This window comes from Harpia harpyja, chromosome 17 (genome assembly GCF_026419915.1).
Source record: "Harpia harpyja isolate bHarHar1 chromosome 17, bHarHar1 primary haplotype, whole genome shotgun sequence".
Classification (NCBI taxonomy): Eukaryota; Metazoa; Chordata; class Aves; order Accipitriformes; family Accipitridae; genus Harpia; species Harpia harpyja.
In genome coordinates this window covers 21,003,216-21,017,515 of record NC_068956.1, presented here as the reverse complement: position 1 = coordinate 21,017,515, position 14,300 = coordinate 21,003,216, and the positions used below count along the sequence as shown (strand labels likewise).

At 47.5% G+C, this 14,300-nt stretch overlaps 1 protein-coding gene across 2 annotated transcripts in view; it reads right to left on the bottom strand.

Moving 5' to 3' along the window:
* Window positions 1-7,263: 7,263 nt before the first annotated feature.
* Window positions 7,264-14,300, bottom strand: part of LOC128153345 (E3 ubiquitin-protein ligase rnf213-alpha-like) — a 62,610-nt gene continuing 55,573 nt past the window's right edge. For both annotated transcript variants that reach the window (XM_052812633.1, XM_052812634.1), the window contains exons 64-69: window positions 13,980-14,175; window positions 11,117-11,194; window positions 10,375-10,575; window positions 10,082-10,171; window positions 9,512-9,672; window positions 7,264-8,113 (exon numbers count right to left, since the gene is read on the bottom strand). In XM_052812633.1, coding sequence (XP_052668593.1) covers window positions 7,936-8,113; window positions 9,512-9,672; window positions 10,082-10,171; window positions 10,375-10,575; window positions 11,117-11,194; window positions 13,980-14,175 — 904 coding nt within the window. In that variant the 3' untranslated portion in view covers window positions 7,264-7,935. The remainder of the gene's footprint in view (window positions 8,114-9,511; window positions 9,673-10,081; window positions 10,172-10,374; window positions 10,576-11,116; window positions 11,195-13,979; window positions 14,176-14,300) is intronic.

Sequence of the window (14,300 nt, the reverse complement as noted above, 5' to 3'; positions counted from 1 at the left end):
TGTTACCTCAGTCCCCTCTTTCTGTCTGACTTTTGGTGGGCTTACACATGCATTGCTTGTTTATCACCATTTCTTTTCCTTAGGGTTTGGGCCACTTGTTCCCAGAGGGCAACATGTAGTATTAGCTTGCCATCTCCTGACCATGACCCTTTGTTTTCCCATGTTGGTGGCCAGACAGCAATAGCTTGGCAAATGTATGAAAATAGCAAGTAGTTTCTCTCAGTTCTCATTTTGTAATATTTCTTTAGCAGCCCAAGTTTCAGCTGCTTGAGCTGAATGGAGGAGTACTTTCGTTTTTGTGCTTATCCAAATAGCTGCAAATCCTCTTTCAGTTCCTCATATTTACCCTAACTGGATCCATCAGTAAACAGTATTAGCGATTTTTCTTCCCTCTGTTTTTTTTAAGTCTGAGTCTGGATTTAACAGCGAAGTTTTCTTCCTGATATTTTCACGTTCAGATCCTCATATTTGGTAGAGGTGCAAAAACCTTTCCTCTTCCCAGTGTTTTCTGCCTTTCTTCTCGTTAAGGCTGGCGTCTGCAGTACTAGCTGTGGTTACTACCTGCCGTTTCAAGCTTTCCCAGCTCTGTGCATTTGCTAGGTCTGTGCCAGGGGTGACTTCCCCATGTCCCCTGACTTGTGCATGCTCCTCTGCATGGTGTGAGAGCTGGCTGCAGGGCTGTCAGAGCTCTTGCCCTGCACATAGTTTTTCCTTTTGTGTCAAGACTACACCCACCTTGTCAGTGATGGGTCACTGAATATGCAACAGGCCTCCTATGCTGGGGTATGCCCGTGCAGGAGCCTGAGCAAAATCTTCCTTCGGCCGCCTTGGTGCCCCTGCCTGGTCCGGGCCTCATGGCCACCATCTCTTCTCCTTGAGGGACATGGTCAGCATCCGGCTTTTGCCTGCTAACATTGGAATAAAACTTCTGGAAAGTTAAATATTCTTTGCAAGACCCATAATCCTGATATGTTCGGGCATGTGTGTATATGCTTCAATGAGCTATATACCTGTTGTTTATCAGCAGCCTGTCCTCTAGAGCTAAAATTATGCCCAGGTCTTTAAGTTCCCACTGTACCAGTTGGGTCTTTGGTCACCTAAACTGAAACCCAGTTTCCTCTGTTACTTGCAGCACTATCTCTTTATGTGCTCTTATGGCTGCACAAGAGGGTCCATGGATCAAAATACCATCTACAGAAGGTGTAACTGAAGCTTGGCTGTTTTCCAAGAACTTCTCCACATTTACCATTACACACACAGCGCAGGTTGCCGGAGCATTAGGATCCCTAAAGCACTGGCTGCCCGACCTGACTATGAAACAGTCCTAAAATCTGTGTTTCTACTTCATGTCCAGTATAGGTCGTGGCTGCTTTGCTTGGTGGTTCTCTGGGCCCCCCCAAGAGGCTCTTGCATTGAGCCAGCTGAGGCTCCTGCACCTGTTAGCATTTTGTGACTATGTGTATTCACTTCGTTGTGATCAGCGCTCTAGTTGCTGGTTGCCCCTGTAAAGCATGGACAGGTCTGGGCAGGAGCAGCTGGAGGTTTTGAGGAGGTGGGCATCCCTACTGTGCAGAATCAGCTCTGTCTGGGTCAGGATTTACCGCTTGTTCCTTTTCCAGCTCTTTTGGTTTAGTTAATTCAGCTTGTTGTTCTTAAGAGGCACTAAAGGGTGCCACTCTCCTGGCATTTATATTTTCTCTTTCAGTCCTCAGCTCCATGACCTGCTGAAATTCCCTTTTCCATCTCTGTCTCCAGTACTCCAGCAAAATCACTGGCCTTTGCCTCAACTATGAAATACTGGCTTTTCTCTGTTAACCTTGTTTTCTATGGAGCAAACAATTAGTGGCAAATGTTACTGCTTGGACTGTTTCACAGACCCTCTTCTTCTTTCTCTTTACATTTTATATTTATCTGTGCCCGGTAAAATTGTCCTGCCTGAATGGCTTTCCTCTTAAGCTAGAGCTGAGTCAAATGCTGTTGATTTACAGGTTCGGTAATTGCCCTAGCAGCTGGTACCAATCCATCCATCATTGCAGGTTTAATTTTGAACCTCAGCATTAGGTTGCTGTCTTGGTCCCTCCTGCATGAAATCTGATCTTGTATTCAGTACCTGCTTTCTTGATTAAAAAACCCCCCTCTGGTCCTTCCTCAGCTTTCTCTTCTTCCAAACTGAGCAACTGCACCATGATTAGGGACAGCAGCGGTGCCTCCGCAGTTGTCCACAGTGGGCTATGGTGTTCTCCCCCAGCTTCTTCCCCCAGCGCTGCTGACACTGGGACAAGGTTGGATGGTGCTGTGGTGGGATTACGATCACTCATGGCCGTTCCTGGGGCTCCTGCAAGTCCCACCACCCCTGTACAGCAGTATGCACACAGGGTCCTAGCAGCTGTCATACAGCTCTGGCTTGTTCCAGGCTCTCACTTGGGTCTGGCTGAAATTGGCTCCTGCATCCCTTCAGCAGCAGCTGTGCGCCAGCAGTGACCAAGGACATGAGGGTCAGGGTCCAGCGCTTTGCCGAGGAGTGGTCAGAGGGGAGGGGAGTAACCTGGTGGCTCTGCGTGAGCCGGCCTGGGATCAGACCACCCAGCCCCCTCCCTGGCCCAGGGGTCAATATCTCCCCCCAGGAATCCCTCTTGGAGGGCTGCAGCCACAGCCTGCTGCTGCACAGCTCTTCCAAAGGCTCAGTCATCCTCTGGCAAACCAAAGCATCAGATCCACGATGCTGAGTCTCTCTTGCCATTGTCTTCACAGGTGCTCGCTGCTGATCTGGATCCTGATCTCAAGTTTCTGCTGCATTAGCTCTTGTAAGCTGTCCATCGCATCCTGCCTGGTCTCACTCCCCCACTGGTGCAGATGGCAGGTTTTCTGCTGCAGAGGCACATGTGTTTCTGCCTCAGTTCCTTCAGCAATTCAGTCTCTTATTTTAAATCCATCTTTCTCTTTTCTAGACATGCAATTTTCTCTCTAAGCCTTCCCTTTATCACTTTTACTAGACTAGTCAATGTAGCTGCAAGTTTCCACAAAGCCCATAGCCAGCAACCCGAAGTGTTGACTTTACTGCTCTCCTGGCAGACTGTAAATGCTTTTCCTGCCTCCCCTGCAGCACTTTCGCCCATGCAGTTCACCAGCTGCCATGGCTGGGCTCATGCTGCATGACCCAGATCCTAAACTTTGCTGTGGATGGGACAGTCTGTCCTTCCCCCTGCGAGCAGTCTTGTCTGTATCTAAGTTGCGGTGCTTAGTACAGGAGCCCCAGTGAGATGCGAGCCTCCCCTCCCCAGGTCATTTTTGGGCACTCCTTGCACATGCAAGGAGGTGCTGCAAGCAGGACACACACAGCTCCAAAGAACAAAGCTAGTATTTGCTAGCTAACACACACAGGATAGCTGGGGCTTAACGAGCTACCCAGCTGAGCACAGGGAGCTCACCACCCCCATACGGCACCCCAGCGCCTTTGCTGGCTGCACGGGCACCACCTCGGGGGAGAAGAGCTGATCTCTGCAGCCCCAGGTCGCATCCTCAGTGGTGCTGAGTCTCCCTATTTCATCTTCCTTTTTGCTTCTTGAGGGTTTTCTACTTTCCCATGATGGTTTTTTTCTCATGAACCCTTGAGCTGGTAGCAATGCCATCTCAACTGCCCTACCTCTGTGCCTGTGGTGTCACCTTGTGTCCTTTCCTGGCTCTGCTCTACAGATGTCTCCTGGCTTCTCCTGACAACTGTGCAACACCTGCAGCAGCCTGAGCCACAGCCACACAGCCATGAGGGCTGTGTCAGAGCTGGGCTTTGGGGCCTCAGGTGCAGGCCGTTGGCCCCAAGGGGGTAAGGACGTGAGGACTGGGATTGCAGACAGAGGTTTACATCCCCAGCTGCTGCTGGAGGCAGTGCAGCAGCCACAGGTCAGGGAACTCTGGTGATCCCCTGCTCAGCTCATGTGAACAAATGGAGGCTGCTGGTACCAGGTCTCCAGGACTGCCATGTCTCCTTCCTGATTCCAGCAACATCAGTTTTAGGATGGGTGCTGTGGTCCACCGTGCAAGCTGTAATACACCGAGCAGAGACATATACCGGTGAACACTAGGAATGTCATCAAGATTTTTCACTCCTGCAGAGAACAAGAAGGTTTCTTCTGAGCAAAAGAACTGGCAGTCATTGGTGTGTATCAGCAGGATGTTTGAGCAGTGGGGATTATAGGAGTGCAGTAAGTAACAGGGCTGAGTTGTAGTGGGGCAGAGAGCACTCTTAAGCTGTATGTTTTGTCTGTGTATGTAGGCTGGCACATGGCTTTTGTAGCCACAAATCAAGCCCATCTGTATGATTTACTTTCTCCTCCTACCATCTCCCTTTATTAAGTTAAATCAATCATCCCACTGCTCTGTGATTTATGGCTTTATGTTTTGCTGGGAATGTGCCACAAAACGAAAAGCGGAAGTTTTGATGTATTAGTAAAACCAAACTTGTCTGCCTAGGGCGAGATTGGAAGAATTTAGTTTCCTCTTGGGTGAATTCTGATAGATGATATAAATTTCCACCCTTCCCTCTTCTTCCTCCTTCTCCTCAACCCATACCTGGCTGCAAAGAAAGGCCTTGAAATAGGTGGTGGCCAAGGCTCAGCCATTTCCCAATCTGTCAGCCTGTCCTGGAACACCTTGACCTGCACCCTGCAATACCTGTGGCACTTCAGGGCTCTGTGTCAGCTCCGCATGAAGCTATGGATGGATGGATGGATGAAGCTGAAGAACTCAGCCCCATCCCAGGTTTCGCTGATGGCCTCCAGCATCTGAGTGTGGCTGGCATCGGCCATGGCCAAGTGAGCGTTCAATGACTCCAAGGATGGAGATGCCATCAGCTAGCTGTCTGGGCAACATTACATGGTATGGTCAGTCTTTGTCTTCACCAGGGTTCATCCAAGGAAAATCTGACCAATGTGGGAGACCTTGTGCTGGGAGGGAATGGAAAAGGAGTTTCCCATTCAAGTGGAGGAGGAAATGACTGGCCAAATACCAAGGCCACTGTCTGGGGAGCATTGCAGCCCAAACATGCTGGCTTACCCACCCCACGTGCTCTCCTCTCCAAATCTGGACATAGAGTTTTATCTTTGTGTTGAAGGAAACGGCAGAGGGGCAGGTATGGCCCTACCACAGCATTGTTCCCTCTTTCACAAATGGAGACATCATCTCTCCCCATTACATCCCTTTAACTGTGCTGAGCAGCTCCTGTCACCCCCACTCTCTCTGCTATGCCATGAGTATGTCTGGCCACAGGGCCTTAGAAGCCCCATGTGAAGGGTTTACAGCTCCCTACCCCTATTAAAAGCCCTTTTTCACCAAAGGAAGGTCTACCGTGTGTCAAAATCGCCTCTCCTTGTCTCCCGTTCTTCCCAAGGGTGGAAAGCAGCTACGCCGCAAGTCCAACTCTTCTCCTTTCGATTGGAGGCTTGAGAGGTAGTGGACTGAGATAGTAATGATGTTTATTAATTAAGAAAAACACACCTCTAAAAAGCTTGTAACACCTTAACTACCTTATAAACACACCATTTTAGTAGCATAATTCACAATTACGCCACTGCAAGTAATACAGAGTGACAGTTCTATTGCTTATTACTAGTATTAGTACTGATCATAATTATATTACTACAAAGAAATCTTATAAATCAAGCACTTATTAAGCTGCAATTCTATTGCCTTTCCTTCTGCACTTAGTATTAAGGTACCAAGTCTAACCTTCCTTATAAGTTTATGCATCTTTGCTGCACCCTCCCACACCAAGTCTTGTGGACCAGCCTGGTAAGCCCATTTTTTTCCTTTTCCTGAACCCACATTTTTGCCTCCTTTGCACCTCTTTTTTGCCCTTCGGACTCCTCCCAAGTAAACAATCCTTAATTACTCATTGGTCTCAACTCTGTAACATTCATACCCAAATTCAACGTTTCTGACACTATTACTTGGGCATTTTAGGCCTATTATGGGATTACTGATACAATTCTTTAGATGAAGGATGTCTTACGCTGCATGACTCCCTCCTGACTGCATGGTCCACAGTGGTAGCATCTGATTTACATTTTATGCTTTTGGGGGCAGAATTACCTTACTTTAGCCTTACTCACCTACCTAAGTTTAATTAAGCAAAAGCAGTTTCTCATCTCAAGCACAGTTTGCATACCACAGCAACAATATTTGTGCATTTTGTTCTCACATCCTATCTCTGTATTGGAACAGTTTCCCCAGGTTCAACCTGGGGAACCTCTTTCCCACCAGAGGTCTTGGCCAGTTTTGGAGCCTGGCGATCCATCAGGGCCCCTGGCGATCCATCAGGGCCCCTGGCTGGGTCTCAACCCCCAGCCCTGTGGCAGACCCCACATCCAAGTCTCCACAGAGCTGCTCCAAGAACACATCACTGTGGGTGAGCCCAGCTGGTTTATTCCCACAAAGGCCTGGCTCACCTCCCTATGTCATCCTCCACTGGCTTCGTGGAAGAAGATGAGCCAGTAGTTCTACTTCTTGCTGCTCAACTGCAAAGTTATGCTGGGGAAAGGGGGATGCCCAGGTTTTGCTTTGCACCAGCGCCAGGAGGATCCATCTGTTCCTTCCTTTCTCCACGAGCTTATAGCACCTAAACTTGTCTGAGCTTTAGTGCTGTACAACTGTGTGTTCTACTATTACAATAGTTTTTGTGTGTGCACGTGTGTATATATATTTATACATGTGCATGTATGTGTGTATATATAAATATATGCATGCATATATACGTATGTACATATACATGTATATTTTTGTGTGTATATATATACACACACACACACACATATATATAGGAACTAACACTAGTAACAAGTAGTTACTATATGCAGGATAAAGTACGTATGACCCTAGAATAAAAATGCAGTGGAGTACAGGCACGGGATGAGAGCGGAGGCCTCGAAAATACAGGCACAAGATTATATTTGAAGGCCCAGGGCTATAAATTACTCACCAATCATCAATCACTCATCACCAGAGGAATTCAATCTTGGGAACTGGGATTGATTTGGAGGGTACCAAAGAAAACAAAGTTGGGACCAATAAGGAAGCGCAGCATGTACTTCTACGTCAGGATGACCAAAACTGAAGACCTGATCTGGGCCAACTGAAGGGGTGACTTATAATCTCTTTCAAGGTGCAGAGTCCCCAAATATGGATATAAAATGGGTTTTCACTGCAGTTGTGAAGTGTGTCTTTATTGTGGAAGTACCACTGCTCATCCACGCCGCAGAGCTGCAGCTGCTCTGTTTCTTGCTTTTGCTTTTATTTCTAGGTGTATTTTTGCTTACATTGCTTTTGCTGCCTTGAATATGCTATCATCACAGCTATTAGGAAAAAAGCACAAATACATTACTAAGCATTAAATGAGGTTCCCTTTCCCTCCACCTTTCCAGTTGATTGTTTTTTGGTAACCTGCTCTGAAACTTAGATGCAATAAATTGGCAAATAACTGAATGGTTGGTGGGGAGATTTTTTGTCAGGGAGCAGCAGGTGTGGGGCCGTTCCACACATGAAAATGAGCTGGGAGCAGAGGGTGACCCCAGAAAAGGCAGGAGAGTGTCCCCAATGACCAGGCACAGTCCCACAGAACCTGGGCAGAGCCAGATTCTGTTGACTGCCCAATGATCATCAAACAAGGTGAGGTGATGAGACAGGTCCAAGGTCAAAGCAGGAAGGCTAGTGAGCAAATCAGGATTGTCAGGGCACAGGGTTGTACACCAATGCACCTACAACATAGCTCAGGCAGGGACAGAAGGCCCAGGGCTGAGCTTAAGTGGAGCTCCTGGACCAGTGGACAGTGGGTGCATGGGTGAAAAGCCTTGGTGAGGTTGGTCAGGACAATTAAGGCACTCAGGGCGCTGACAAGTGGGTTGGAGAAGCTGCAGGTAAGTTAATTCCTGGGGGACTAAGCAAGAGTTAGGTTGGTCTCTCCTGGATGTAAGTAGGGCTATGAAGTTTGCTGATCCTCACAGCTGTCTTCCAGACGGAAACAACATCCTTCAGTAGTAGGTCTGGACTCAAAGTGCCTGTCAGGTTTGCAATGGAGGCATCATCTTGCCTGTCTTCCAGGAAGGATCTGAAAGTTTCCTTTAGCCTGTGGGTGACAGATCATAATTTTAAGTGTCTGGTCTGCTGGGTTTCCAAATGCCCTGACCTTTGGCAGGCAATACTGGCAGTCAATGACACTCTGTGCTGGTACCCCTGAGATGGCCTTGCAGCTGGAAGCCAGGCAGTATTCTCTGGGGTATCTCTGGTGGTATGAGACAACAATGTGGGCAACTGTTGGTCAACATTGTCAACAGCACCCAAACAGAGGTTGTGGCCTCCTCAAAGCTGAGCTCTCAGCTTCACTGACCACCTCTCCCATCTCAGGTATAACACAGCATGCTGAACTTACCTGTACTCAACTCTATATATCCCCAGCTCCCTCCTTCATGGGGTCTGTCATGCTGTCACTGTGGCATTAAGAGACCTTTTGCATGCAAGAAACAGGGAAAGGGAGGTGGTGTGGCCATATCCTCACATTGGCACATTGGGGTTTCTCATTGGTCCTGTATAGGGGGCACCTTTTTTGTTCCCTTACATGATCCTTTTTTTTTTTTTTTTTTTTTTTTTCCCAAAGGCCAGACACATATGGAACTGTATTAACAAGAATGTAGCCAGCTGGTTAAGTAAAGTGATTTTTCTCCACTGCTGGCACTTGTGAAATCACATCTGGAAGATTGTGTCCGATTTTGTGCTCCCAGTACAAGAAAAACATTGACCTTTTGGAGTGAGTTCAGTGGAGCACAACCAGTATGATTAGAGATCTGGAGCACAGGACATATGAAGAGAAGGTAGAGAACTGGGTTACTCAGCCTTCAGCAGAGAAGGTAAAGGGGAACTCCAAATGCATCTTTAACTATGTAGTGGGAGAGTGTCAAGAAGATGAAGCCAGACTCTTCTTGGAGTGCCCAGTGAAAAGACAAGAATTAACAAGCACAAGATGCAACAGTGGAAATCTTGAATAAGCATAATGAAAAAAATATTCTCCACACGGGTGGTGCAGCCCTGGGACAATGCAGAGTGGTGGTGGCACTACCCTTGGAGATAGTCAGAACACAACTGGACAAGCCCTTGAACAGTCTGCTGTAGCTTTGAAGTCAGACCTGCTTGAACCAAAAGGGGGGACTAGAGACCTCCAGAGGGCCCTCCCAACCTAAGTCTCCATGATGGTATGATTTCTAGTGGTTTTCTTGCTTCCCCATGACATGCCAGATGAAAGGTGCTGGGGTTTCTGCTGTATTTTACTCCCACTTCTCTTTACCTGGGCAGCACAAAAAAACTCGATGATGCTCATCACAGCCACAGTAACTCCCACTTTTGGAAGGCATGGCCTTCTCTCCAGCAAGCTTCAAGAGCCCACCTTAAAAGGGACTTCAAGACCCCTTCTATCTGGGTCTAAAGAGCTGGCATCTACTCCTGGAACAAACCAGGAAAAATCTGCTCTTACCCCCACTGTGGATCAAAGCTATCCAGAGGCACAATGATCATCTCGTGGAGCTCAATGAGGAACAAATCCAGGTTAACTGTGCAGAGCGCAGTAGTCAGAGCCTTCTCCTGCTCTGCACTCAACTCCTCATGGTACTGCTCAGAAACCAGGCAGAAGGGATTCTGCAATGACAAACAACATCAGCAAGAGGACAGCCTGGGACTCCCCACAAAGACCGTCTGGGGGCTACATTTGATAGAAGAGGTAGAACTGGGACCCTCTTTGTTCCTGGCTGTTATGCCAGGGCCACCAGAGACCACAGCACCAGCTGCTGGTGTGACCCATGCCAGAAAGCACCACTGCTTCTAGCACAAAAACTTGTGGATGGCCCTTTTCCAACGGTCTTATGTGACTTAAGTAGATTAATATTGCTTGGCTCTTGCTAAATGGTAAGATATTAAAATCACAAAATTTTCCTATTTTTTTCCTAAAAAATTCCAAAGTTTTCCAAAGAAAATCAACTTCGTCAAAAAGTTTCTCTCTTCCCCTAGCTCTTGTAGACAGTTTTGTGAACCGGGCTGTCTCCCTCACCTGATTCATCTGCACCAGCAGCACAGATCTCTTTGCCGACAACGTCTGCCACAGAGACAGGATGTGCTTCAGTTGAGTGTTTGGTACCACCTGGAGGAGGAGAAAACAGATGGGCAATCAGTCACCCAGTTCCTGCTCTTCAGAAAGGCCATGGCTGAGTTGGCCATGTTCTGGGTTAACTCACAAAAGAGTGTGTGACTTAAAAGGTGATGTCTTAATCCTTAGGGGAGGATATGAGGGATGGAAATGTTCAGCCAGTTTCCCATTTAGTACAAGGAAAGCGCCTTTCTTACCGGCAAGTCTCTGAACTGTTCCACACCTGCATCCATCTTCAGCTCATTTTTTACATACTCAGACAACTGGCGCTCTGGGTCCCCACCAGTCACGGCCAGAAACTCAGCAGCCACTTTCAAGGTGGCAAGCGTCTGGGAAATAGCATTCACTGATCGGGCTTCTGCCATGATCCGTTTCAGCTGGTTCACACTTAGTGATTCCTATCAATAGGAGAAATACAGCCAGACTGTGACCCTGACACATGAGGTCTGGGTCCTGCAAGTGTGTCTGTACAGCAAAATGACTGTATAATCTTTGGCACCAGTTCTGCCCTCTTATCAGAGGGAGAATTAAAGATACGTGGGTGACGTGCAGGGTCTACGTGGGAAAGACAGAGACACTACAAGGACATGGGTTCCCCAGTCTAGTTGCAAGCAGGAGCAATAACCCTACAGCTGCCACCTGTGCTGATCCACCATGCCAGTGAATGGCATGCTGTGGTCACCATATCCCCCGGTTTAGACACTTGTATAGGTAAGTCCATCTGAGTGAGTTGCCTAGATTCCCTTTAGAGCCAGCAAAGAAAATTGGCTCCTTGTGAGGCTCCAGCCATCTGCCTGATTTGGACTTGGACCTTTTTACACATCCTGCGGGTGCCATATTCTCTGTTGAGCTCTCTGTCCTCTGGGGTGGCTTATTAATAAGCATTACAGGGCAGAAGAAAGCTTGGATGGAAAAAAGGATGGTAAGCTCTTTTCGTACCTGTTGCAGCTGTTCTCTCACTTTTGTTTTTGTGTGCTGCAGGGTCTTCATGCTGTTCAGTGTAAAGGATGGAGCCGTCTGGAAAGCAAATGAGTGGCTATGAAGACAGAAAGTATCACTTGGTACAGGCCAAACGGGAAACCCATGACCATGCAGTAGGACAAAGTCGCCCATGTCTTGGTTGCAGGGCCAGTGGCAATGACAGCCTAGTATAGGAGGTATAGGGAAGGCAGAAGCAGGGAGGAGATACCCAAGTGGAATATAGAGACATTGCCTAGGCATGCATGGGTGGAGATAGGAAAGACAAAGCTCATCTGGAGTTGAAACTGCTGAGGGATGCGAAGGCCAACAAGAAGGGCTCCTATATCAGTACATCAGTAGCAAAAGGAAGACCAAATGAAAACTGGGCCCACTGCTCAACAAGGAAGGGGACCTGCTGACGAAGAGACATGGAAAAGGTACTCATTGAGATATTTGGTGCTTTCTTTGCCTCACTCTTTATTGTAAAGGCCTGCTATCAGTCCTCTGTGTTTACTGGCAAAGTTTAAAGGCATGTCACAAAAAAAAGAGGACCAAATTAGGGACCACTGAGATAAGTTGCTGTTGTGGCAGCTAAGCACCACAGTGCTGCTCGCTCACTTCCCTCCCCTCCTTACCCTCAGTGGGATGGTGAAAGAGGAAAGGAAGAATAAAAGTGAGAAAACAAAATGAGTGATGCAAAGGCAACCACTCACCACCTCCCATGGGTAGACCGATGCCCAGCCACTTCCCAAGCAAAAGGTGACTAACCTCCCTAAAACACCTTCTTCCCCGTTTTATTGCTGAGCATGATGTTATATGGCTTGGAATACCTCTTTGGTTAGTTTGGGTCATCTGCCTGACTGTGTCCTATCCCAACCTCCTGCACATCCCCAATCTATTCACTGGGGGGAGCAGAATGAGAAATGGAGAAGGCCTTTGATGCTGTGCAAACACTGTTCAGCAATAGCTGAAACATTAGTGTGTTATCAACACTGTTTTGGTCACAAATCTAAAACACAGCACCATATGAGCTGCTATGATGAAAATATTAACTCCATCTCAGCCAGACCCAGTACAGCTGGATATAGACAGGTCCATGGGACCAGACAGAACACATCCAATGGTGCTGAGGGAGCTGGCTGATGTTGTTAAGATACTTCAGCAACAACTGACGTGACATCTCAGCAAGTTTGTGGATGATACCAAATTGAGGAAAAGAGCTGATATGCTAGAGGGCATGGCTGCCATTCAGAGGGGTGTCAACATGCTGGAGAAATGGGCCAACAGTAACCTCGTGAAGCTCAACAAAGGCAAATGCAAAATCCTGCATCTGGGATGGAACAATCATATGCAACAGCATAGGCTGAGAGCAGACCAGCTTGAAGCAGCTTTGCAGAAAAGACCTGTGTGTCCTGGTAGACAGGTTGAACAGGAGTCAGCAGTGCGCTCTTATGTTGAAAAAGGCCATGTGCCCACCAGGCTACATTAGCAGGAGTGTAGCCAGCAGCTTGGGGGAAGTGATTCTTTCCATCTATTCAACATTTATGACATTACATTTGAGTACTGTGTCCAGTTTGTGGTTCCTCAGTACAAGAGACATTGACGAATTGAAGTGAGTCCAGCAGAGACCAACAAGATGATTGAGGGGCTGCAGAACAGGATGCAGGGGATTGTTTGTCCTGTAAAAGAGAACTCTGTGGGAAGAATCTAATTGCTCGTCCACCACTAAAAGGGGGATCGTAGTGAAAGCAATAATGACAAGGGGCGGCCAGGGATCTCCTACTTAAGCATGCAGAAAACATTTTCATGGTGAAGGTGCTAAAACATCAGAACAGAGGAGCAGAGAGGTGGTGAATGTCTACCCTTGGAGATTTCCAAAATTCAATTGTACAACAGCCTGAGCAATCTGCTCTTGCTTTGAAGTTATCCTTACTTGGAGAAAACAGTTTGACCAGAAACATTCAGAGGTCCCTCCAGCCAAACTCTTTCAGTTTCTCTGTGACTGTGTGTCAGTTTCTTTCCTTATCCTACTCTACTACTGTAGGACAAGCATGTGGACCTGAATCACTACATGACAGCCATGTTATAATGCCCTTGAACCCCTTTTTCCCACTCCCTTGTGGCCAGATTTTCACATTTCACAAATCCAAACACCCAGTAGGCCCTTCCTCTGACATAGGAAATAGCTGGGACAACCAGCAGTCATAGGAGAACCCCAGCTGAAGTTCACATAACCATCCGAGGGTTATGGGAAGTTTTAAAGGGGCTGAAGGGACTTAGTGACCTAAGTTCCTTGCTGTCCTGCAAGACTTGATTTTTGAGGTATGTATCTCTGGCCTGCCTTTTCAGATGTGAATAACCGTTTGCAAACCTGGTCCCCTGAGAGCTTCTGGAGGAAAGCCAAAGGCTAATGTAAGTGAAGATGAATACCACAGCAGAAGACTGGCTTCTCCAATATGGACCCACATTAGACCCCAGCCCTATACTATGCCCAGGAACTCAACTCTCTTGAGTCTTTTTAGATAGTGTCTGACTCCTCCTTGGTTATAAGAAAAATCCAGGCCAACTTCCCCTGCAGGCTTTGAACAGAAAGGCTCACATTGCCATTCACACCACCAAGGTTTGCTGAGCACAGTGTGGGTTTTGACCACACAACTGTTACAATCCAAGGAATGCAGATAGATGCAGAGTGGTGGGCTGCCAAACGCACAGGCACCCCATTTGTATTTCCTCCAGCTCTGGAGAGGCGAGTACCAGGTGCTGGAAGTAAAATCCTACACCCTCTGCTGGCCTGGAGGACTGCAACTTGGCTTGTGCCGAAAGTGCATCATGCTAAGCTCACCTGAGCTTTGATGATAGGTCTCCCACTGATAAAACGTTGGATCACTTGCCGCTGCAGTGTCTGGAAGTCAAAATGGGTTGTCTTGGTGCCGTCTTCCTCTATCACATACTGGGAGTTGGCCAGTGTCGCAGTGATCAGATCATTCTCAGTTATCTTCAGCACTGAAGATGGTTTCACTTCTTCTGCAGAGATGATCCTGGGAAAGAAGAAGTTACCCTTTGCTGTTAAGGATAGCAGCTTGCTTCTTACCTCATCCCACTTTGCAATCAGTGACATGTGCAGCTCTTAGAAGAGTCCTGATTTGCTCCAGAGGGATGGTTT